This window comes from Sphaerodactylus townsendi, linkage group LG14 (assembly GCF_021028975.2).
Source record: "Sphaerodactylus townsendi isolate TG3544 linkage group LG14, MPM_Stown_v2.3, whole genome shotgun sequence".
Classification (NCBI taxonomy): Eukaryota; Metazoa; Chordata; class Lepidosauria; order Squamata; family Sphaerodactylidae; genus Sphaerodactylus; species Sphaerodactylus townsendi.
Window position 1 is genome coordinate 8,141,198 of NC_059438.1, and position 22,816 is coordinate 8,164,013.

The 22,816-nt window shown below is 43.7% G+C and overlaps 1 protein-coding gene across 2 annotated transcripts in view; it reads left to right on the plus strand.

Moving 5' to 3' along the window:
* Positions 1-22,363, plus strand: part of CX3CL1 (C-X3-C motif chemokine ligand 1) — a 28,195-nt gene extending 5,832 nt beyond the window's left edge. Inside the window, exons 2-5 of one of the 2 annotated variants that reach the window (XM_048516293.1) lie at positions 9,292-9,406; positions 10,364-11,420; positions 20,173-20,293; positions 21,731-22,363. In XM_048516293.1, coding sequence (XP_048372250.1) covers positions 9,292-9,406; positions 10,364-11,420; positions 20,173-20,247 — 1,247 coding nt within the window. In that variant the 3' untranslated portion in view covers positions 20,248-20,293; positions 21,731-22,363. Of the gene's footprint in view, positions 1-9,291; positions 9,407-10,363; positions 11,921-20,172; positions 20,294-21,730 lie in introns of those variants that run through there. The other variant, XM_048516292.1, reaches the window with a different exon arrangement.
* Positions 22,364-22,816: the final 453 nt, after the last annotated feature.

Sequence of the window (22,816 nt, forward strand, 5' to 3'; positions counted from 1 at the left end):
AGGCTATACGAGACTTAGTGACACAATATCTCTGCAAACTTTAAGGTGCCTTTAAGCTTTTTTAAAGCTGTGTCTATCTGATGATGGCACTACAGGAACTATAAAGGTAACAAAGATGTAGGTAACGTCTGAATAAGCATTAACATACAAAACATTTAATTTGGTAGTTATTTGTTTATATTTTCTTATTTATATATTGTGAATATCATTATTAATATTAGACTACTGTTGTCGAACACATGAATTATTTCTTTTTTTCATTCATTGTTCTGAACTAAATTTTCTTTCTTTTTTTTTCTCTTCAATAACTCTTTCAAAGGTGTATCCACATTCATATAAATCCAAGTCTCCAGTAAATTGATAACAAGTCATAAATATTGCAGTCTTCAATTCATTAAGCTGGCAGGAACGCGATCGCCTTGCCATTTACTTGTACATGAGGTGTTCTTATAGGTAATCTTGTCAATGGATATTACATCATATCAATTCATAGTCGGCTCAAATGTCTTATTGAATCCATCACTTATTAAACACATATATATATATACAATTATAACATACATATATACTGAAATGAGCAATTATTAAGCTCACTAATGTTATTAGTTCCACTTACAAACGCTTTCCAAAGCTGTTAGATCCTACCACACCTTCCTCTGGTAGCCTGACTCCTCTCTGGTTGAAGCTATGTGCACAGCTGATATAACACCTGTTCAGTGTTCTCAAAGACATTGGCATTAAAGATGACAAGAAAAAATCCAATGACCCGTTTAATCCAATGGAATCTGTTCTAAACTTATATATTGAGACGGTTTTCGTTTGGAGGATAATTCTGTCTAAATTCATGTGAGGAGAATCTCCGGAAATTGCTGTAAATTACTAAAAAATGGAGGTCAGTGTCCAGATGTAGACATTATAAGGGCCAAAAAATGTTCCACCAGTGATGCCCATTTCTTTAGCCCTGATACAACTTCTGTGTTCTGACACTCTTAATTTTAAGGGGCGTAACGTTTTTCCCACATACATTTTAGGACATGGGCACATAATCGCATACACACATTTATCTGAGTCACAGTTAGTAAGTTGACGTAATGTCCATACATTACAATTGTATATATGTGTGTTTAATAAGTGATGGATTCAATAAGACATTGAAATGAGCTATGAATTGATATGATGTAATATCCATTGACAGATTACCTATAGAACACCTCATGTACAAGTAAATGGCAAATTGGCACTGATGAAGGCACCAAGAGCTAATTTCGTATGATGCTCAAGCAGCAATGAATTCAAGACTGCAAAATATTTATGACTGAACTTTGTTAATAACAATTGCGTTTAAGAATCCTGATTTATATGAATGTGGATACACCTTTGAAATACTATTGAAAGAGAAAAAAGAGAAAAGGTTTAGTTTAGATTATTGAATGAAAAAAGAGAAAAATAATTCATGTGATGATACAACAGTGAATTATATTATTGTATGTGATGAGCATTGTTCCTTATTATATAAATAAGAAATACCAAACTTAAATTGGCTGCCAGTGGGTTACTACAGGAACTATCCCTTAGGGACAAGCTGAGTATTGCCATGTAGATGTGTTTAGAGAAAAAGGCCTCCTTCAAAAACAGGGTGTTTTTTTTGAGCCAATGCAGCTGCGTTCCCTCTCTGAGCCAGATTTCACAAGCACGGATCAGCAGAGTAATCATGCAGTTGAATGATTTAGAACTCCATTGGCTGTGTATTGTGGAAGGAATTTATCCTTGGGGAGGGCATTATGTAGACACAATGCCACCTGGCTAAAGAAAGGGTGGCTTGCATGTTCGACAGTCTCTCGGTTTGATCATGGGGGGCAGGGACTTTCCAAGCCACAAGAAGTGCGGAAAGCCCACGGAGTACCTTTTGTTTTTCAAGAGGGCAGATCCCAGATTAATCAATAACCCAGAAGTTGAGAAAGTATTTCGTTCAGCAGCTACTGATTCAGTCCTCGATATGGCCCAGCTGCCGGGCAATCTGGCAAGTAGCCCAGCCCTTCCTTTCGGGCTCTATATTGCTCATGCCTGGGGCATCTTTTCTGTCAATATTGTCAGGAGACTCCAAAGGCACCGGTGTTCAGCTCTCTCTTCTGTCATCAAACCAGGCTGCCAGCTTTTTCGATCTGCCGCTGCTACTTTGCCTTTTAACAACAGCTAGGAGAAGCGGACTTTTGCTTGCTTGAGGCAATAATATTGGGGAGCGCAGGGAATAGAAGCTCACATGATTGGATACTCCTCTATTAAGAAGAATCCCTACATGTAGAAAACAGGCAGCCCAATCTGGGGCAGGGGGCTGAATCAGTTATTGGGGCCAGCATGGAGCCATGCAGGCATGTTTGCCCACCCCACCGGCATAAGTGGCACTTACACCGGTGTGGAAGACAAACTGGGAGTCTGTCAAACACTGTGGATCTCTGCAGCACCCAACTCAGAAGAGCCTGCATCCCACAGAGCTGCACTAACCTAAAGCTGTACAGCAGAGCATCTAGGGCAGGCTAGGGTGTCTTCCTGGGTATGGAGTTGACTTTAGTTGCCTTTAGCTCTTGGAGCCAGCGTGGTGCAGTGGTTAAGACCCAGGTTTGATTCCCCGCTCTGCCACTTGAGCTGTGGAGGTTTATCTGGTGAACCAGATCAGCTGGTGCACTCCTACACATGCCAGCTGGGCACTGACTCTTTAATAGTCTATGTGACTAGATGGTCACCTTTCCATCCTGACGGAGGAAGGCGCTACAAGATAAGCGCTGGCTACAAGAAGCCGCGAGAAGCATCGTGAAGCTTGTGGTTACGCTTGTCGCCTCTGGTCACAGCGCAAACGGCGCAAGCCTCAGAAGCCCGGCGACTCGCTGTAGAAGAGCATCGGAGCTGGCGGGCTTGCCGCTTGTCACTTTGTCACAGAGGGCGCAAACGGCAAGTCGCTATAGCCCGCCAGCAGCCGCAGAAGCAGTATGGCGCCGTTGTGAAACAGGAAGCCCCAGAGCCGGGCGCCCCCGTTTCCCTGACTGTGAGCCACGCTAGGCTGCAGAAAGTGTTGCTGGGCCATTGTCCATAATCGACAATGGCATAAGCTCAGTGACGTGGGGACACTCTCGGGACGCCAGTGCCGCGGAGTGTCCCGGGCTAAAATAGGGACGGATGGTCACCCTAGGCTAGTCACAGTTCTTCAGAGCTCTCTCAGGCCTCCCCCACCTCACAGGGTGTTTGTTGTGGGGGAGGGGAAGAGATTGTAAGCCCCTTTGAGTCTCCTCTCAGAAGAGAAAGGGGGGATATAAATCCAAACTCCTCCTCCTCTTCCACATTCACCTGAACAGTGTGTCCCAGAAGCCACTAGCACTGTTTACCTTTGTAGCTGTGAATACTTCGTTTGTTTCATGAGCAGATCTGGGGTTCCAGAGTCCTCTGCTATGGAACTGACTGCATCCCAGTTTTGAGTGGGTTTTGTCCCTTCTCTGCACAGCTCCATAGCAGCTGTTTGCTTTTAACATCGGGCTCACCAGAGACGCGCACATCAGGAGGAATGAGATGGGACTGGCCGATTGCAAGCTGGCAAAGCTGTCCTCTTCATTTGCACGATCTTCTTCATGTGATCCAGTTTTTCTGACTCACAGATGTTTGCATGAAGATTTCTGCTCAGGGGGTTCTGGGATTGCACAACTGGGACTATTTGGAATAAAGACAGGCGACTTTATATAACTGTTCTCCAAAATATTTCCTGTTTGACAAGGGAGACAGGCATAAAAATGTATTCCAGTGGCAGCTTTCATGAGTCCGAGCACACTTCCTCAAATGCAGAGGTGTTGACACGGCTGCGTCCCTAAGGATAATTCTTTCACTCTGGTCATTGCCCTCCTAGTGCCCACTTAGGGTTGCCAGCTCTGGACTGGGAAACGCCTGGATATTTGGGGGGTGGAGCCTGAGGGGCAGAGTTTGGAGAAGGGGGGGGGGACTTTAATAGGGTATAATGCCATACAGTCCACCTCCCATAGGAGCCGTTTTCTCCAGGTGAACTGATCTCAGTTACCTGGAGATCAGTTATAATAGTGGGAGGTCTCCAGCTACCACCTGGAGGATGGCAACCCTGTGTCCATTAGATCAGTTAAGTGAGAGTTGTGAAGCACTTTGCATAATGCAGGCTGTTTCTGAGAGTTTAATAAGAATGCCCAGTGCCGTAATTTCCAAACATTCAAGTCTCAATTAGAGTAGAAGAAGAGGAAGAGGAGTAGTTTGGATTTATGCCCCACCTTTCTGTCCTGTAAGGAGACTCAATGTGGCCTACAAGCTCCTTTCCCTTCCTCTCCCCACAACAGACACCTTGTGAGGTAGGTGGGGTTGAGAGAGTTCAGAAAGAACTGTGACTAGCCCAAGGTCACCCAGCAGGAATGAGGAGTGTGGAAACACACCTGGTTCACCAGATAAGCGTCTGCCACTCAGGTGGAGGAGTGGGGAATCAAACCCGGTTCTCCAGATTAGAATCCACCTACTCTTAAACACTACACCACGCTGGGAGACAAAAGAGCACGGGAACCATTAAACTGCTATGTTGCTTGCATCCCACACTTGAAACAGGGCGCGGTGCTAATTGCCCAACCCTCCCGACTGAGGCTATTGTGGATTGTGACGTGTTTTAATAACTGGCCCATGTTTTCTTGAGCAACTTTAGAGCAAAAGGCTCCATGCCTCTTAGAGGACTCTGACCCTCAATGTACTTATTTTGTTGCTCGTTTTTAGAGGCTGCCAAGAAGAGTCAAAGTTTTTACATATGAGTCATTTAAGTTTTATGGTTTTGTTGTTCAAGACTCTGAACCAAGAACAGGGGTCTGAAAGAAATCACCCCATCCTTGACCATTCAGGCAATGATACCATCACCACTGTGTTGCAGCAGTTAGAGTACCACACTAGGATCTGACCGATTCCAGGTTCGCGTCCGGAGAGCTGCTGCCAGTGTGAGCAGTCAGTGCTGATTTGAGAGTGTTGAAAAAGGCACTGTCTGGTGTACAAATAAGAACCTGCAAGGGGCAGCAAGCAGGCAAATAGGATACTGAGGTCAGCACCTTCTCTCCTGTTAAGTGTCTTTCCTTGGCTGTCTCCAGGTTGCCACTCTTTGCACAGTTTCCTCCTTCTCAGAAGCGGAGGGAGGGGAGGAAGGGAGAGGGATGGCATGCAAGGGAAGGGGAGGAGGGGAGGGAAGGGGAGGGTGGGAGGGGTGGCATGCAAGGGAGGGAAGGGAGGGCCCCCCGGCATCTGGACATGGCCCACGCACCCTAGCGAAGGAAGGGGAGGGAGGGGGAGGGGTGGCATGCAAGGGAAGGGAGGGAGGGGGAGGGATGGCATGCAAGGGAGGGGAGGGGGAGGGAGGGATGGCCCGGCATTTGGACATAGCCCACCCACCTTAGCAGAGGGAGAGGGAGGGGAGGGAGGGGTAGCATGCAAGGGAAGGGGAGGGAGGGAGGGGTGGCATGAAAGGAAGGGTGGAGGGAGGGGGCTAGCATCTGGACATAGCCCACCCACCTCAGCAGAGGGAGAGGGAGTGGAGGGAGTAAGGGGTGGCATGCAAGGGAGGGGAAGGAGGCCTGTGCTCTCTCTCAGCTAGTTATGTAGCTAGGAGAGTATCTTTATCTCTGCTCTTTACTATCAAGCACATTAGCTCCTTAATAGAGTTTATTTACACTTTAATCAGGTTATATACATGTGCTGTGTAAATTAACAGATAGACCAGTGGTCTTGTAAGAAATTAATTAATTCATGAAACATATGGCAATTAACTGTTACTAACAGGTTTGGGTCAATACCGTCTCCTGCTGAGAAGGAAACAGCACTAAATGCATCCGGATGTTCTTTCTGGAATCTGTATACTTAAAACTCACAGCAAAACGTGTGCAGAAATGTTTTGAGTTCATTAACTTTGCCCACGGCAGTGAGCTTTCTTTTATTAAGCAAGAAATCAGCAAATAATGCTAGTGTGAGCATCCGGGGAAGAGGCGGCCTATATAAATCTAAAATATAAATAAATAAATAAATAAATAAAGGTCAACTACAAACTTACAAAACCATAAATTTAAATAAGTCCTCTGAATAAAATAAGGTAATATTCAAAACGTCCATGATATGAAACAAAGTATGTAAACCACTCCAGAGTACAAGAGATTTTATTTATTTAACATTATTTGTTTATCCCTTCTGGACATGGTATAGTGGTTGACTCTAGTCTGAAGAACCAGGTTTGATTCCCCACTCCTCCACGTAAGTTGTGGATTCTTTATCTGGTGAACTGGATTTATTTCCCCACTGCTGGGTGCCCTTGCATTAGTCATAGTTCTTCAGAACTCTCTCAGCCCCACCTGTCTCACAAGGTGTCTGTTGTGGGAAGAGGAAGGGAAGGAGTTTGTGATCTTACAGGAGAGAAAGGTGGGGTCTTAATCCAAACACTTCTTCTTCTTCTCAGGAAGGATTACACAGAGTGAGTCAGTACAGTCAACCGATTGAACGTTCTATAAACAATGCAATAGAATTAGGGTTATAGAACTAACCAGAAGTCTAAAAGCAGAACTGGAGCAAAGTATGCATGTTAAGATGACTCACTGAACGATGCAAAATTTCATAGCAAGATCCAAGTTTCTGCCAGTTATATTGGAATACATATTCAGTTGTATAGACCATGATCCCTTATCGTTTTTCCGAGTAACTTTGTGAATCACTTAGTACAGTGCAGCTTTGTTGCTTGCATAGAAAAGCCATCTTGACTCATTCATCTTTGGGTAGTTTGTGAAATGCCAGGAGAGTGGGAATCTTCTTAACTTCCTCAGTCCAACCATTCCATAAGATGGGGACCTTAAAGGACAATGCCCATGTATGGGTTTTGCCCGTCTTCAAAAATCTCGCTTAAGTGCTGGTATCATCCTCTTCCACAGACTCCTTATTACTTTTCCAGTAAACATTACAGTTATAGGAGTCTGTAGCAAAGAATGAAGGATGAAGTCATTATCTGTACTTAAGCTGCCTCTCCCCACTTGTCTCCTGTTAAATGTTTCTGCCTGTAAAGCAAAATAACTGGAACTAAAGCTAATTATCCAGGACAGTCTCCGCAGTGGCCTTGACAAGACAGAAAACAAATAAGCGTAACATATGAAATGTGCACATTTCTATCAATTAAATGTACTCTTGTCATTCTTTGTACAAGTTTGCCAAGGTCTTGCACAGTTTTAGAAAATCAATGGGGGTGACCCTTTGAAGAATGTATCCAACATGTTGCTTTGCTTATAGTGCAACAGATTGCAGGGAGGGGAAAAGAGAGAAGAGGGGAGTCTCACCTGATAATATTCCACTATAGGTCAAAACACTCATTTCCCCCTGGACAGCTACGAATTAATGCAATGACAATTAACGAGAGGGGGGAAAACTATCAGAGGAATATAAGAATGAAATAATTCAGAAAGGCACTTCTTACTTTTAAACTCACATATGCAGTTACTTGCTGATGAAACGCTCAGACCAATATGCTTTTTTCCTTTTTGCTGTCAGGTAGCACCAATTGACGGTGACTCTTTCAAGGCAAGAGACTAACAGAGGTGGTTTGCCATTGCCTGCTTCTACAGAATGACCCTGGACAGCCTTGGTGGTCTCCCATCTAAACACTAACCAGTGTTGACCCTGCTTAGCTTCTCAGATCTGATGAGATTGGGTAACCTAGGTTGCCATGTTGGGGTATTAAAATGCACAGAAATGATCATGTATCAAAAATATTGCGACTGTCTGGCATACCACTGTGCCAACATTGGGAGTTTGACAGGGGCAGACAAGGCTAAAGATATTAACTAAGCCACCTTTCATTCTCAACAAACCCTAATGCCTCCCAGTTCTGTTTTGGTACCAGATTTATACCAGCACAGCCCTGGCATGACACTAGTGTATTTCTGAATAGGCTAGCCGATCTCCCATGTATTCCGGGGTGTCTTTCATATACTCTGGCATAAGGTTTAGTCACCATTCTAAGCCTTTGAGAGCTGGGATTTAGGATTGGGCAGTGGTTGATTTAACTGGATTTATAAAAGTTGCATCACCTGGTTGCAAATAATAATAGGTGGTACTTTTTTTCTATATGGGTAAGGCACACAGTGTTGGTTTTGAAAGAAGCAGAGCTCCCACATTTCTGAATGCTTTTAATAGTGTGTATTGTTTCCTATTAATCTCAGAAACTGCACATATAATTCCTAGGCTCTGCACTCAGACTTACTGAAATCCTGGCTCCACCAACAGAACCACACTGACACAAAAACATTTACCTCCAGACTCTGTCCAGGTACAAGGGTTATATCTGCAGAACTGGCAAACCTAACACACCATGAGCACCAATACTTCTTTCAAATCGCCTTCAGTTTCTGACTCCTCTTCAAAACTTTTATTATTTCCCTCTAGCCTAAGCAGGGAAATTGGAAACAATTGTATGTATCCAACTGGCTTTTCTGTTGGTGACTAGCCAAGGCCCTTTCTGCACGGGCCAATAAATGTGGGGTGCAGCTGGGGTACATGAGCCCCACGCAGCTCCGGGCTGTTTGCACGCCTCTATGTGGGCAGCCCCAGAGCTAACACGGGTCACCGACATGCCTTTGCATTGAGGCACCTCTCTTTTTTGTACCTATTTCCCACTGATGCGCAGCTACGCAGGCAGGCACACATGCCCCCCCAGAGCCTTGCTGATGCCAGAAGTGCCTGCGTGGCCCCACAGATGGGAGTGGGGAGTGGGGAAAAAATTGCAGCCGCATAATGCGCCTCCTGCCTGGTAGTTCACTGGGCCACTGCTGCGAGACGTGTTAAAACGAAAGAATCACAGATAGTGCGATTCTTGAAAACCCAGATTGGAGGGGGAAATACGGAGCAGACTCACATTAGGAGTGGGATCTGTTCAAAGTTCCCCCTCAACCGGGGTTTTATCCTGCCCCATGTTTATTGGCCCATGTGGAAAGGGCCCAAAATAGATATGGTGAGGATCGTAGAACTTGCATGAATAAAAGCCATGTGGGACAGGAGAACTGGGTGCCGAAATCAGGAGAATTGGAAATGAACAAGCCAGTTAGATCCAACCCAATATTTCGCATTGGTATACGCTCAGTGAATTTCAAAGTGGAATCCTTCCCCCCTTTCTTGGCTGCTTCTGTAATACAGGAAATTACACATAAGTACAAGATATGGCAACAGTTGGCATCTACAATGAAAAAGAAAGTGATTAAAATAAATATCCCTTGTGTTTTCATGCCTCAGGACAACCGGTTGGATCGCACGTGTGTAAATATGAGTGTGCCAAATTCACCACCAAAATCCCCTTGAACAAATTGCAAAGCTACGAGAGGACAAACTGTGGGAAGTCCGGCATCATGTAAGTGCCCGTTTGCCTTTCATGGACCAGTGATAGCCAGAGTTGCTGGATTCCAGACCGAATTATTGAGAGCAAGTGAGACTGTGTTGGAGTGTTCCATTATTGTGTTGACCGCTGCTTTTCATAAGACCTCAACAACAGAAACTGTAGTTTTTCAATAAATGAGTCACAGTACAGCTTGTGGTAAGGACTCAGAGAACAAAAGGGGAAAACCCAGAATACAAACAATGCTAAAAAGAATACATGAATGTATGTATCTGCCTTATTCTCTATCAGCCCCACTGAGGTCAGTAGTGTGTCCTGAAAACTGGCAGTAGCTGTCAAGAGGTTTCAGGAAACGGTGTTTCATATCACCTGCCACCGGATCCCTGTGGAGCTGCTGGGGATCAAACCCAGGTACCTTCTGCGTGTAAAACGCATGCTCTACCACTGAGCTATGGCTCCTTCCAAAAACTGGATCTGATGTGGATGATTACAGAATCAGACTGGCCCCTTACTAGGGTAGTGGTGATATATGTTCGACTCTTCTTTCCTGACCTCTCACAGGGAGGCAGAGCAGATGCAGAAGAGAAAGGAGAATACAGTTCTACCTTTAGCAGCTGCTTTGAAGAGGGAATATTAGCATTTTCATAACTGTTATACTGCCCTTTATGATATACAGTTGCCCTACTTCCAACCTTTCTGTGAAGTCCCAAGCAGATTTGCCAACAAAGTCCAATGAAGTCCCATTGACTTTTATGGACTTACAAAGGTGTAAGTCTGCTTTGGATTGCACTGCTAGCAGCTCAGGGCTGGGATCTTTTTGCTGACCGCCACTCAGTAAATAATAAATCACGGGCTTCAGTCTGGTCCACTGAAGATCAGTTTGAAAAGACAGAATAGAAAAGCACTTAATTTATGCTAAATCACAACCTATCGAGTTCTTCATCAGCGCAATTCTTTTCTTGGTCTCTCCAGACTTACCACCAAGATGAATCGGACCTTTTGTGCCAACCCAGATGACCAGTGGGTACAGGATGTGATGCGTAAACTCAATCCAAATAACGCCCCTCCATCTTCGACGGTTGACCCTTCAGGGCTGGAACAGCATGGTCACTTTGACACACTCTTAGGAAGTGCAGTCCCCATGTCATCTCAAACTAGGCATCCCACTAAAACACTCAGCACAGCTGCCTATGGAATATCAACATCTTCTGTTACAAGAGCAGGAGATTTGGGACCTTCTGCAATCAATTCCACGTTGCTGGGGCCGCAGACTGGAACACCTTCTGCCCGCTCCACTTCCAGGCCAGAAGTGGTTGTTTCCAAAACTGCAATTCGACCTGAACCTTCTGCAAATAGAAGCACACCTTATTCTGCTGATGGACCAAAGAGCTTGGAGGAAGGACTTGCTCCTGCTGGGAAAGGCCTGGAGGATACCAGTGGATCAACACGTGACTTGGTGGGACTGCCTGCTTCTCTAGGCACCAAAGCAACAGAGGCTGTTGATGATGAGGATCACAAGGCATCTCCTACGCAATCAGCGCTCCATCCCTCTAGCACTATAATAAACCTTTTAAAGAAAACTTTCACATCTAATGACAGGCTCCTGCCTTCCTCTGATCCACAGGGTTCAGCAATAAAACAAGTGGCTGAGAATCCAAACGTTGGTCTCTCTACTGTCCCTCAAAGGGTGGACTTTTCTCGTGTAGATGGTGCACAGGCCAGCACTGATGGGAGCAAAAGCAGCTCTGTTAAAGACAAGAGTGACATTGTGAGTGCTCATGGGGAGGCTACGGAGGCAAACAGGCGTGCTTTTTCCAAATCTTCAAGTACTCTGTCTCAATCAGTTCTTCGAGAGGAACACTTTATGGGCAAAAGCAGAGGAGAAGCCACCACATCATCTCCAGAAGTCCCCTTGACTTTTCTGCCCGGTGCCGTGGCTAGGTACCAAATTCACATCATCGCCATGGTTTTCCTGGGGTTTGCCTTCTGTGTCTACTTAGCTGTCACAGGACTGTGTGCTAAGAACCATGTTAGTATCAATGCGCCACCTGCAGGAATGGTGCGAGGGTTGACGTTCTCTCAATATGACTCTCAGACCAGTGCCTATGCAATGCAGTCTCTTTGATCTTTACGGTGTGCTGCTTTTTGTGCCGCAGATAATTAGGTGTTGTTATGAGGAAACATAAGTGGATATTTATTTTTTTATCAGAGTGGAATCTGTGGTTGTTTCCAGCCGCTGGACAGTGAGAAGCAACAAATTCATCAATCTGGAGGAGGGGAAAATTGCAATTTATTTGGATGTCTTTTAGCCTGCCAATTTATAAAGCATGATCCTTGGAGTTACAAGGGACAGACAGAACTGAGGGCTCTTGCCAGATTTATACCTCCAGTCCTCCCCGTTAATGCAAGTGTAATTCACAAAAGAAGAAGAGTTTGGATTTATACCCCACCTTTCTCTCCTGTAAGGAGACTTGTAAGGTGGCTTACAAGCTCCTTTCCCTTCCTCTCCCTACAACAGACACCTGGTAAGGCAGTTCCAAAGAACTGTGACTAGCCCAAGATCACCCAGCAGGAATGTAGGAGTGTGGAAACACATCTGGTTCACCAGATAAGCCTCTGCCACTTGAGTGGAGGAGTGGGGAATCAAACCCGGTTCTCCAGATTAGAATCCACCTGCTCTTAACCACTACACACCATGCTAGCAATAGGCAGTGTTGAGGCCAACCAGCAGGACTGGGTGAGCACATGAAGCTGTCTTACAGCTAATCTGATCTTGGGTCTGTGAAGGGCAGTCAGTCTTCTTTACTCAGACTGGCATCAGCTCCCCAGAGGTTTTCAGCATCACCTACTGCCTGATCCTTTTTTCACCTGGAGATTCCGGGGATTGAACCTGGGACCTCTTACATGCCAAGCAGATTCTCTTTCCACTGAGCCATGGCCTAAACAGCTGGAATGCAGCTTCAGGAAGTTTGATTGTTGCCCTTACTGGATGTAGAAGCTGGTGATGTTTGGGGAGCCCAGCAAGATTCAGAACATGGGAAGAGGCATGGGGCCTAGCAGAGAGCTGCAAATGTATGCGTACTGCTTGCAAGCATTTGAGACTGAGCACTTGTACCAGGCACTTCTGCTTGAGACTGAGAAAACTTGTTCCAGGGTTGGCAAGGGGGTTGGGGCAGATGAACCGTGGTAAGTGGGAGCTGGCACTAGAAATGACAAGCTCCCAAGCCTATTAAGGAGCTAAAGGAACACTTTCACGTTCTCATCAATGGGGGTGTTTTCTATTGTTTTAATAAAAATAAAGCTCTAACCAACTGGCACGACACCTTTAAGAAAGTGCATGTCAGGGTCACAAAGACAGGGACAGAACCAGACAGCCATGGTGTGGAGAGCACCGAGAACAATAAGTCAGAATTACCAAATGCCCAGGAAAAAGGCAGGGTATAAATAAACAAATGTATGAATGTCTAGTAGCTCCTGTGCCCTGATCTGAACGGGTAAACAGGAGAGCGGGTTACTTTATCCCGACTGCCACCTACTCTGCCTATGCTGTGCGGAAGGGGCCAAAGTGTTTTGTAACCCATCTTGTTTGTCAAGCCTAGTCAGGAAGGTGGTTGGCCACTGGACTGTCCCCCTGGCCTTGGGGTGTGCCTGACTAGTCAAAGGGTCTAGCTCACAGGTGTCAAACTCGTGGCCCTCCAGATGTTCATGAACTACAATTCCCATCAACCCTTGCCAATATAGCCAATGCTCATGTTGGGAGGGACTGATGGGAATTGTAGTTCATGAACATCTGGAAGGCCATGAGTTTGACACCCCTGGTCTAGCTAATCACCCTAAAGTGATTTAATCACACTCCCAGCAGCCCATTACTTGCCCTCTCTGCACTCATCCCACAGTCAGTCAATATTCAAGAGAACAGTTCAGGCATTCTCTTGGGCTTTGACAACTCAACAAGCCTCTCCTATCTTGCTTGGATCCTTGGAAAAGCAGTACATTCTTTGCCTCTGGCTTTCTTGCCATCTTACCTCAGACTGCCTTAGGACCCATTTTGGGGTATAAATATTGATCCTTTGGCCATTCATGGTGCATGCTGGATCAGGGTATGCACCCCCACATATGTATGGACTCTTTGCTCCTGGAAACCCTGGCTGTTTTAATCTTCAGTGCTGCCTTCCCTGAATTCAATGCTGCCTTCCAGATTGGAAACCACCACCCATACCTGAAACCCTATCCAACTTCCTCCCTTTTCTCTTAGGCTCCTTCCGCACATGCAGAATAATGCACCTTCAATGCACTTTGCAGCTGGATTTTACTGTGTGAAATAGCAAAATCCACTTGCAAACAATTGGGAAAGTGGATTGAAACTGAATTATTCTGCATGTGCGGAAAGGTCAGTTTTGAGTCTGTATGTTCATTGCCTAAACTATATTGTTTTACTTTGTAAAATTATTTAATGAAACCCATTTTAATTATACATTTGCCTGCTCATTTGAGTGTTCTCACCTAGGACTATCCTAGTGTTTATAGGTTATTGGCCCCTGTTACTCATTCTCAGTCTCCAGGTAATCCCCGCAACCAATGTAGAGACTGCCTGCTTAGGCTAGAAGGGGCTGGGCTCCCTTTTTTGGCAGACTTAAGGATAGCCACATTTTAAGGATGTGGCAAATCATTCGAGAACAATTCAGTTATTGTGTTTGCTTCTGAAGTAAACATGAAGCTTGATTCCACAAACACACACACACACACCCTCTTCCCTGTCTTCAGTCACAGTCTTCTGGCATTCCTTCCTGTATCAAAGTGATCTGTGGTGTTTTATTTATGCTTACTCAGGTGAGGCTGGGTTCCTTACTGGCTTGGCCACCTCTTTGCTAAGGGCAATTTGAAGATGAGCAAGCAGAGAGAAAAGCATCTTTGACAGTGAAGCGCCACCTGCAGGCCAAGTGGGGAGAAGAGAGAGGGAATTGCCCAGGTTCAGCCTTGCTAGAGAGATATCAAAATGTTCTGCAAACAGGGTCCTTTGCATTTTAAGCTCTTTGGGCATTGTTAAGCTTCCAAGGGTTAAAAAAGACCTCTTGGAATTCTCTTCTGCTTCAAGGTGGTATCATATCCTTCCTTTTAAAAACATAAGTTACACTGTGTTTGCGCATGGATAATGAGGGCAAAATAAAAGATGACCGGATTAAAAATGTAATGCAAGCTCTTTTTTTTTTGGTTCAAAGGATATTGTAAACAAAGCCGACATAAACTTTATTTTGATATTGTCACAATATAATAAAATAAAACTTCATGAAATTCACATAGGTACATGAGTTGACAGTAATTACATAGCAAAATAGAAAAAAGAAATACAAACAGTACAGATGAGAAATCCTTGTCGCTAAACCTAAAATGTGACTTCTAAATCAGTTTAGCTAAGAAATTGAACTTGATTCTATCCTACTGAATAATAGTACCACTTTTCTAAGTCTTAATTGATTAATCATTACACCATTAACGTAAATAAATTCTAGACTAATTTCCTCTATATGGTTAATCTGAAAATAATATTCAGTAAGATAGGAAAAAAGAAAAGATTTACTTCCATTCCAATACATATCTTATTCTAAACATGAATCTATCAAGACGAGTTCTACTCATTGTATACTTTCTTAAAGTTATAAATTTTCATAATATTTCAAAAAGAATTCTTCAATAGGATTCCATAGCTTTCCTTATCCTCTGTGCCTGTAATGATAAAGACTATGAGTCTAATTCTGTGTATGATCCAGAGGTGGGATCCAGCAGGTTCTCACAGGTTCCCGAGAGTAAGTTACTAATTATTTGTGTGTGCCGAGAGGGGGTTACTAATTGGTGATTTTGCCATGTGATTTTTGCCTTAGTTACGCCCCTTCTCTCAGCAGTAGCACGCAGAACTTGAAGCAGTCTAGCAGGAGGTGCACTGGCGTGCGTGGCAACCTGCACCTGCGTGCATTCGTTTCCCGCCCAAGGACCAGTGCAGCAGCTGTGTCCTTGCCACAGCCCTGCCCAGGAATGCCCCGTCCCCGGAATACCCGGCCATGCCCCCGTCGTGCCCCACCCAGCTCCATTGGCGCTACGGCACAGTTTGAATCCCATCACCATGGGAACCTGTTACTAAAATTTTTGGATCCCACCACTGCCTTCATATAGTTGTGTACATCTGTTTGCAAGGAAGAATCACTGTGTGTTCACTGTGCACTTGGCGCCAGTATCTGGCTAAATGTGGGGGTTTTATCACATGTTCAACTGTATGTGCCTTGGATGTAACATAAAAATAACTCAACGCTGTTCTAAAAAAAAACAAGTGAGTGCTGTACATGGATTGTGCATTCAGTTTAATTTGTGAACATGTACGGGTGAATGTGTGATACAAACTAGATACGTCCTTCATATACTTGCATATGTCTGTTTGCAAGGAAGAATCACTGTGTGTTCACTGTGCACTTGGCGCCAGTACCTGGATAAATGTGGGGTTTTATCCAGTGGTGGGATTCAGCAGGTTTGCACCACTTCAGCAGAACTGGGTGTTAAAATGGTGCTTGTAAATAACCAGTTGTTAAATTAGTTGAATCCCACCACTGGAACCGGTTGTTAAATTAGTTGAATCCCACCACTGGTTTTATCACATGTTCAACTGTATGTGCTTTGTATGTAACAAAACAATGGCTCAACACTGTTATAAAGAAACATGAAGTGAGTCCTGTACATGGATTGTGCGTTCATTGTAATTTGTGAACATGGCTTCTGCGTACAGTGTACATTTGATTATTTTTACAATGTACACTGAGTAATTTTTATGTTGCTGTCAGCATATGTACGGGTGAATGTGTGATACAAACTAGACATTTATCCACAAACTGGTCCCTGGTTTCAATTGCAAAGTGAATATGCACTGGCTTTTTCTTACAAACAGATGGACACACATGTACAAGACTATTAACTAGACAGAATTATTAACCAGAAATAAACATTTATCTTTCAATGTGATAGTAAAACATTATTTTTATTGATTAAGACAGAAAAAAAATTACAGGCATTAAGAAGTTAACCCTACAATCACTGTGAAGATAAATGCTAAACATTTTCCAAGTTCCTAACATTGCTTAATCATATTTCAGCAAGTAATAATTTTAAAAGCAAATCAGGTTTCAGCCTTTTGTCTCACTGGTTCTAGGGATTACCCAAAAGCCCAAGTTATCTCACTAAAAATCTGATTGGTCTGTCACTGGAGTGCATATTTATAGAAAAATATCTATCTTATCTGCTAAATATGTAGCTTTTATCTAGACAATTGTTGGTTCATAACTAAATATGAGATAATGAACAAATGTGCAAATAACGCATCTGATATAGCAAGATAATGCTAATCTCAGCTTTTAGCCTCGATTAAAAAGTAATTAATTTAACATTTAGGTAATTGTTTCAATTAATTGTCCAAGATGAAAGCAACTTTAAGCGAAACAAAGTTCATTGATAGTTGAAAAGTACTCAAACTCTCAGATAATTTGCAAATCCAGCAAGAAATGAGTATGGATATCATAGCTACGCCACAATGCCTTTGAACTGTTTCTATTTACTGTGGACAGTTGGAGCATATTATATACCAAGCAGAGTCTCATTTTCTGGTAAATTACTGTCTAAATGCTGTGCCTAATTTTGCTGTGGTTGTAGAGATGTCCTCTGACCTAGTTTAACTACCTCTGAGAATTTGAACCTCTTGCATGGGAGGAGGATGCATTTTGTCTGTAGGGTACCCAGTACATATACCGTTGTGCTGCTAATGTCCCGTGCTGTAGGTACACACCTTTTGTTTTACCACTTGCAGCTACTGAGGAGTATTTTGAGATATTGGGCTACAATTATGATTCTTTAGTATGTCTTTAAGGAACAGAACCCAAACTGCTTTGACTTTTAAGTCTGGTCAAGAATACTGGGTCATAAATGACTGCAGCAGGTAGATCAGAACCTTTAATCACATGTCGTAATGGAGGAAAGGAAGCTTAGGTAGTAATCCTTGTTGTGGAAAAAGGACTGTTAACATGCATGCCCTTATTCTCATTTGCAGAGGATCTAACCTGTCTCTGACATGCTAGCTGTAAGCCAGATTCTCACAACAGGTGAAGCATCTGTTGTGAACGCTCTTCCAATCTTTCATCCATCTTCACCTCTCTCCTTTGCTTCCCTTAATGATAGCCAGTAGGTCTTTTCAAGATATAGCAAAGTCCAATATTTTGAGTCCTTGACCAAATTCTTGTTTTATTTCTAAGAAGACCGATGCCACGCCAGTTTTCTCAGGAGTGTTTTTCCCTTCCCCAGAAAAAGGGAAGTGAGATTGTCTTGTCTCACAGAATTGACATTTTCTGAATTTTCCCTGGAAATGGTCAGGAGTGGGTAGTAACAGAAACTTCTCTGGAATTTCCAATTGTTATTGCTTGTGGGGGTGGGCATGGAGCATATATATCATACATGTTCATCCCCCAAAGCCACTCACACCAGCTTCTTGAGGCAGGGAAGAAAGGTAGCAGGAGAAAAGATACCTTGTTGGAAGACACCATGACTCCTCTGAAGACATCTGTCCTGATCTTCCTCATTCTGGGTGTTTTTTGTCAGAACACAGCAGGTCAGTGAGAGATACTTTCTCCTATGTTTCTTTCTTCTGTACTTTATGATGTTTGTTGAGCAACAAGGGCATCCTTTGTGTAGAGAACTTTGGCTTGGCCTACAGAAGATCCCAGCTCTGATCACCAGCATTTCCAGTGAAACAGGTAGCAGGGCCAGCACAAAGTTTGCCTTGGAGAACCACCTGTCTAGGCAACAATATGTGGCTCTCTGGACCAATGATCAGATGCTACAGTGCAGCTTCCTACTGATTATGAGACCCTGTAGCTCCATAGCAACAGGACACATTTTGCACAGGGGAGGTTCAAACACCAGGTAAAGTATCTTGGCTAGGAGGGCTGAGAGAAGACCTCCCTGCAATTGGAGATTAGCTAGTTAGAATAGACAGTGTGATGGGATTTAGCAAGTGCCAGTAACACAATCCAGTAATGAAGGAGTTAATTGTTGCATGCTAATTAGTTAGTGAGGTCAGAAGTCAGTGACCAGGTAATTGATACCTATTGGTTGGGTGGGCTACATGCAGCTCTGCACGTAGGCTTTAGATATGTGTTCTTTATTGCACTCTGCACGTGGTCTGTAGCTTAGTAGCCATGTAATAGTCTAAGCAGCAAGCTGGCTGTTGGTGCTAGCTAGTAAGAAAGATGTTTATTGTTTTTCTTCCAAGTTACCCTTTTCCCTGTTAGCAAGTAAACTTTATTTCAGATAAAGCAACTGGCCTCTGCCTCATTATTGCATTAACTCTTCTAATTAAGTATTTGTCCACACGACACAGTGCTTAGGAAGATGGTCCACTGTTTGACTGAAGGGACCACCTGGCACTCTTGAGCACACCATTCTAAGCCCATTGATTTCGATGGATGACAGAAAGGTATAGCTTTGCTGAAGATTGCACTGAGCACATTCCATACTGGTGCAAGGTACTGGGTTCAAGTGCTGCACCTCCAGTGAAAGAATCCTCCATAGCATGGTTTGGGAAGATCGTGGCTTTTCAAGAGAATACCAAATAGAATCTAGGCAGACTTGTCAAGGCAGGCACCAAAGGGAACGCAGGCAGGCCTGAGTGTGCATGTATGTCAAGATCCTATCCTGGTCCAACGCCTTTAACAGCAGCATGAGGTGCTGAGCAACTTTTCACCCCCTGAAGATGAAACAAAATCACTTGCTAAGGTCCTGGCATTTAGCTGTTGTTCAAGGTGCAGCCACAAAGGTAAGACTGCAGAACTGGGAACCCTAAATGCATAGAAAGCAACATTCGAATGGCTTCACAGTCAGGATTCTTAGGGAGTTTGAGCATGTGACGCACAAGTGACAAAAGTCACTGGGAAGTAACCAGACGGTAGCCTGGAAAGGTGACTTTATGCCTAAGTCGTCATGCCCAGTGGGGCCACTGAGCTGAATTTCCAGGCCCCTCCGCAAGGTGCAGATGCCTTATACTATACAGGCCATCAGTCCATCAATGATAATATTGCCTACTCCAGGGTGGCCAACCTATGGTGCTCCAGATGGTCGTGGACTTCAATTCCCATCAGCCCCTGACAATTGGCCATGCTGGCAAGGTCTGATGGGAATTGTAGTCCATGAACCTCTGGAGCACCATAGGTTGGCCACCCCTAGTCTACTCAAAGCGGTTCTTCAAGACCCCAGGCAGAGGCCTCCACATCACCTACTGCCAAATGCTTTTTTAAAAAGTTGAGTTGCAGGGAATCGAACTTGAAACGTCTGCATGCCAAGCAGAGGCTCTAGCACTGAGCCATAGACCCTCCCCCAAAGCTGCTATCCTTTGCTCTCTTGCTTACTCCAAGGACCGAAGGGTCTCTGGGGATCTTACTGCTGAGTGGACAAGCCAATGATACACACCTATTGCATTTCTCTGTTTATATCCCACTTTTCTCCCAATGGGAACTCAGAGCAGATTAGAACGTCATTTTCCCCTTCCTCCATTTTCTCCTCATTACAACAACCTTTTGAGGCAGGCTAGGCTGAAAGAGTTTGTGGCTCCAGGTCACCCAGTGAGCCTCTGTGGCAGAGTGGGATTCGAACCTGGGTAGTCCAGGACCGTAGTGTAGCACTCTATCCACTGTTCCACCATGTCTGTAAGTCACAATGAAAATCATCACTAATGTTTTCTCCTAATTCCCTCCTAGCATTTTATACGCCCCGTTCAAAGGAATGTTGCTACGGCTACAAGACCGACCAGCCCCTTCCTGTTGCACGGATAGTGAGATACTACGAGACCCCCAGTGACTGTAACTTAGAAGCTGTGGTGTAAGTACAAACATTTATTTTATTTTTATTTAATGCATTTGTTTTCTCCCCAAAGTGGCTAACGTCATTCTCCCCTTCTCCATTTTATCCTCACAACAACTCTGCGAGGTAGGCTAGGCGGAGAGGATGCGACTGGCCCAAGTTCACCCAGCAAGTTTCCTTTCCTTTCCTTTCTTTAGCCTTTAATGGCGTATATAAAACATAACACAACAACCATCACAATTAACACAATTCAGAACGCTTAGTCATAACACCAGTTGAAAATTGTGCCACAGCTTCCAGCACCTCATAACTATCACCATGTAAAAGAAAAATATAACCTTCTGTTCATCGGTTATCCCTTCAAGCGCCCACAAAAGGGGGACTATATATTTTCCCCTAAATAACACGTGAAAGGGACAGTGCAATATCATATGGGATACAGATTCTCCAGATCACATAAACATTTTCTATCGTTGTGGGGGAATCCCTAGCCATCCTTGTAGAAGAGAAGGCAAGATATTGCATCTAGCAAGGGTTAGAGCTCCACGCCATCGAGCCTGAGCCGGTAAATATAGGTATCTGGCAATAGCTAGTCTATCAAAGGGAACATTCAAAAAGACGGGAGAACAGAATTTGTCAGCCGCATCCAACATCCGCAAAAGTTCCATGTGAAAAAAGTCTTTTTGCTGTGGTTGTAGAGATATACTCTGACTTGGTTTAACTTCCTCTTTGGAGTCTCTAGAATTTGAACCTCTTGCATGGGAAGAGGATGCATTTTGTCTGTACAGTGCCCAGAGCATATATCATTATGCTGCTATCGTCCCAGGCTGTAGGTACACTCCTTTTGTTTCACCCCTTATAGCTACTGGGCTACAATCATGATTCTCTAGTATTTTTAAGGGAGGAAACTAACAAAGGCAAGTTTGCTATCACCTTCCTCTGCATAACAACCAGTTCCTTGGTGGTCTCCCATCCAAGTATTAACCAGGTTCAACCCTGCTTAGCAGCTAAGATCTGACAAGGTCAGGCTAGCCTGGGCCATCCTAGCCAGGGTTTCAAAAGCAGCACCCTTTTATAAATTCATAATGCCTGGAAAAGACAGTAATGCTAGGAAGAGCTGAAGGCGGCAGGAAAACAGGAAAACCCAACATGAAATAAGTTGATTGGATAAAGGAAGTCACAGCCTTCCATCTCCAGGATCCAAGTGATGATGTTCATGATCAGATGTTACAGAGGTCATTAATTCATAGGTTCACCCTGAGTCAGAAGTGTCTTGACAGCAGTTAACACACACACACGTCGCCAGAGTCTAAAGAAATAATTGCATTACTGTCACATATAATTTGCACTGTAGTGAGGCTCTGAAACAGAGGACAGGAGAAATGGATTTAATTCAGAGAAGCCATATACATAAAGTCACTTTCTAAATCAAGCTTTTCTGCATTCGTTCTACAGGTTTGTCATGAGGAATAAGAAAAAAATCTGCGCTAACCCCAGTAAATCGTGGGTGAGAAGGACAATTGACATCTTGGAGAGACGAAAATAAAAGCATGGTTTATAAGAGCTAGTGATGTGCCACACTCCGACCTTAGGAAAGATGGTCGCTAACTCTGCCTCTTTCCAGATCTTCACACAACTCCTTCTTGCGGTATCTTTTTCATTGCTATATTCTGCATGTGAAATCTAAGTGGCCCTGAAAATGTTCTAACTGATATGGGCTCCACACTCACACACAAATCCTATGAAAATTATAGTTTTGTGAATTGCTAAGAAGTGTCCAGAATTCCTTGTTTGGGAATAAGTCAGGTGAAAAACCAGTTTGCATCCTCCTCTTGTTCCGCCACGGCCTTTCAAAGTATAACCATTAAATTGTAATAACAGAACAAAATGTTCAGTCAGACCGAATTCTTGCTTACTGAGAATGTATTTTTGAAGCTGTTTTTACATTTGTGTTTGTTAGGGAATTACATTTGTATTTGTTTTATGGAATTTTAAACCAGATGTAACCTTCTATGAATTCTTGTTTAAAGGAGAAAGCTGGAATATGAGTGTGAGCTATGAAAATAAAATAAAATAAACATGATAGTTGAATTAGCTTTTCCTGGCGTCATCACTTGTTAAGTGTCACATTCAGATCACCCAAAAATTAGGGTTTTTTAAAAAATAAATGTATACACTCTGCCTTTCCTTCTGGGTCAAGATAGTTTACAATTCCAAACTGTTGGTGTAAAAATAAAAGTAGTTAGAGTACATAAACACAGATGCTGCTGGCCAGCTTACATAAAGTTTACTAAGACAGATAGACGGGAAGGGTAACATGGCAGAAAACAATAAAACAGTCCTCTCTAATCTGAGCAACCTGCCTCATCTACATGGTGAGAAGGTGTGACTCCAACTTACTGAGAACAAAGAGGTTTACAACTTCCTCTCAAATGCATATGCGCAATGAAACACCTCTCCTCTGCGACCCACTAAAATTTTTAGGCCTATTTATTAGTAAAATTTTAAAAAATTGGACTGTCACCCCACCATGCATCTGCC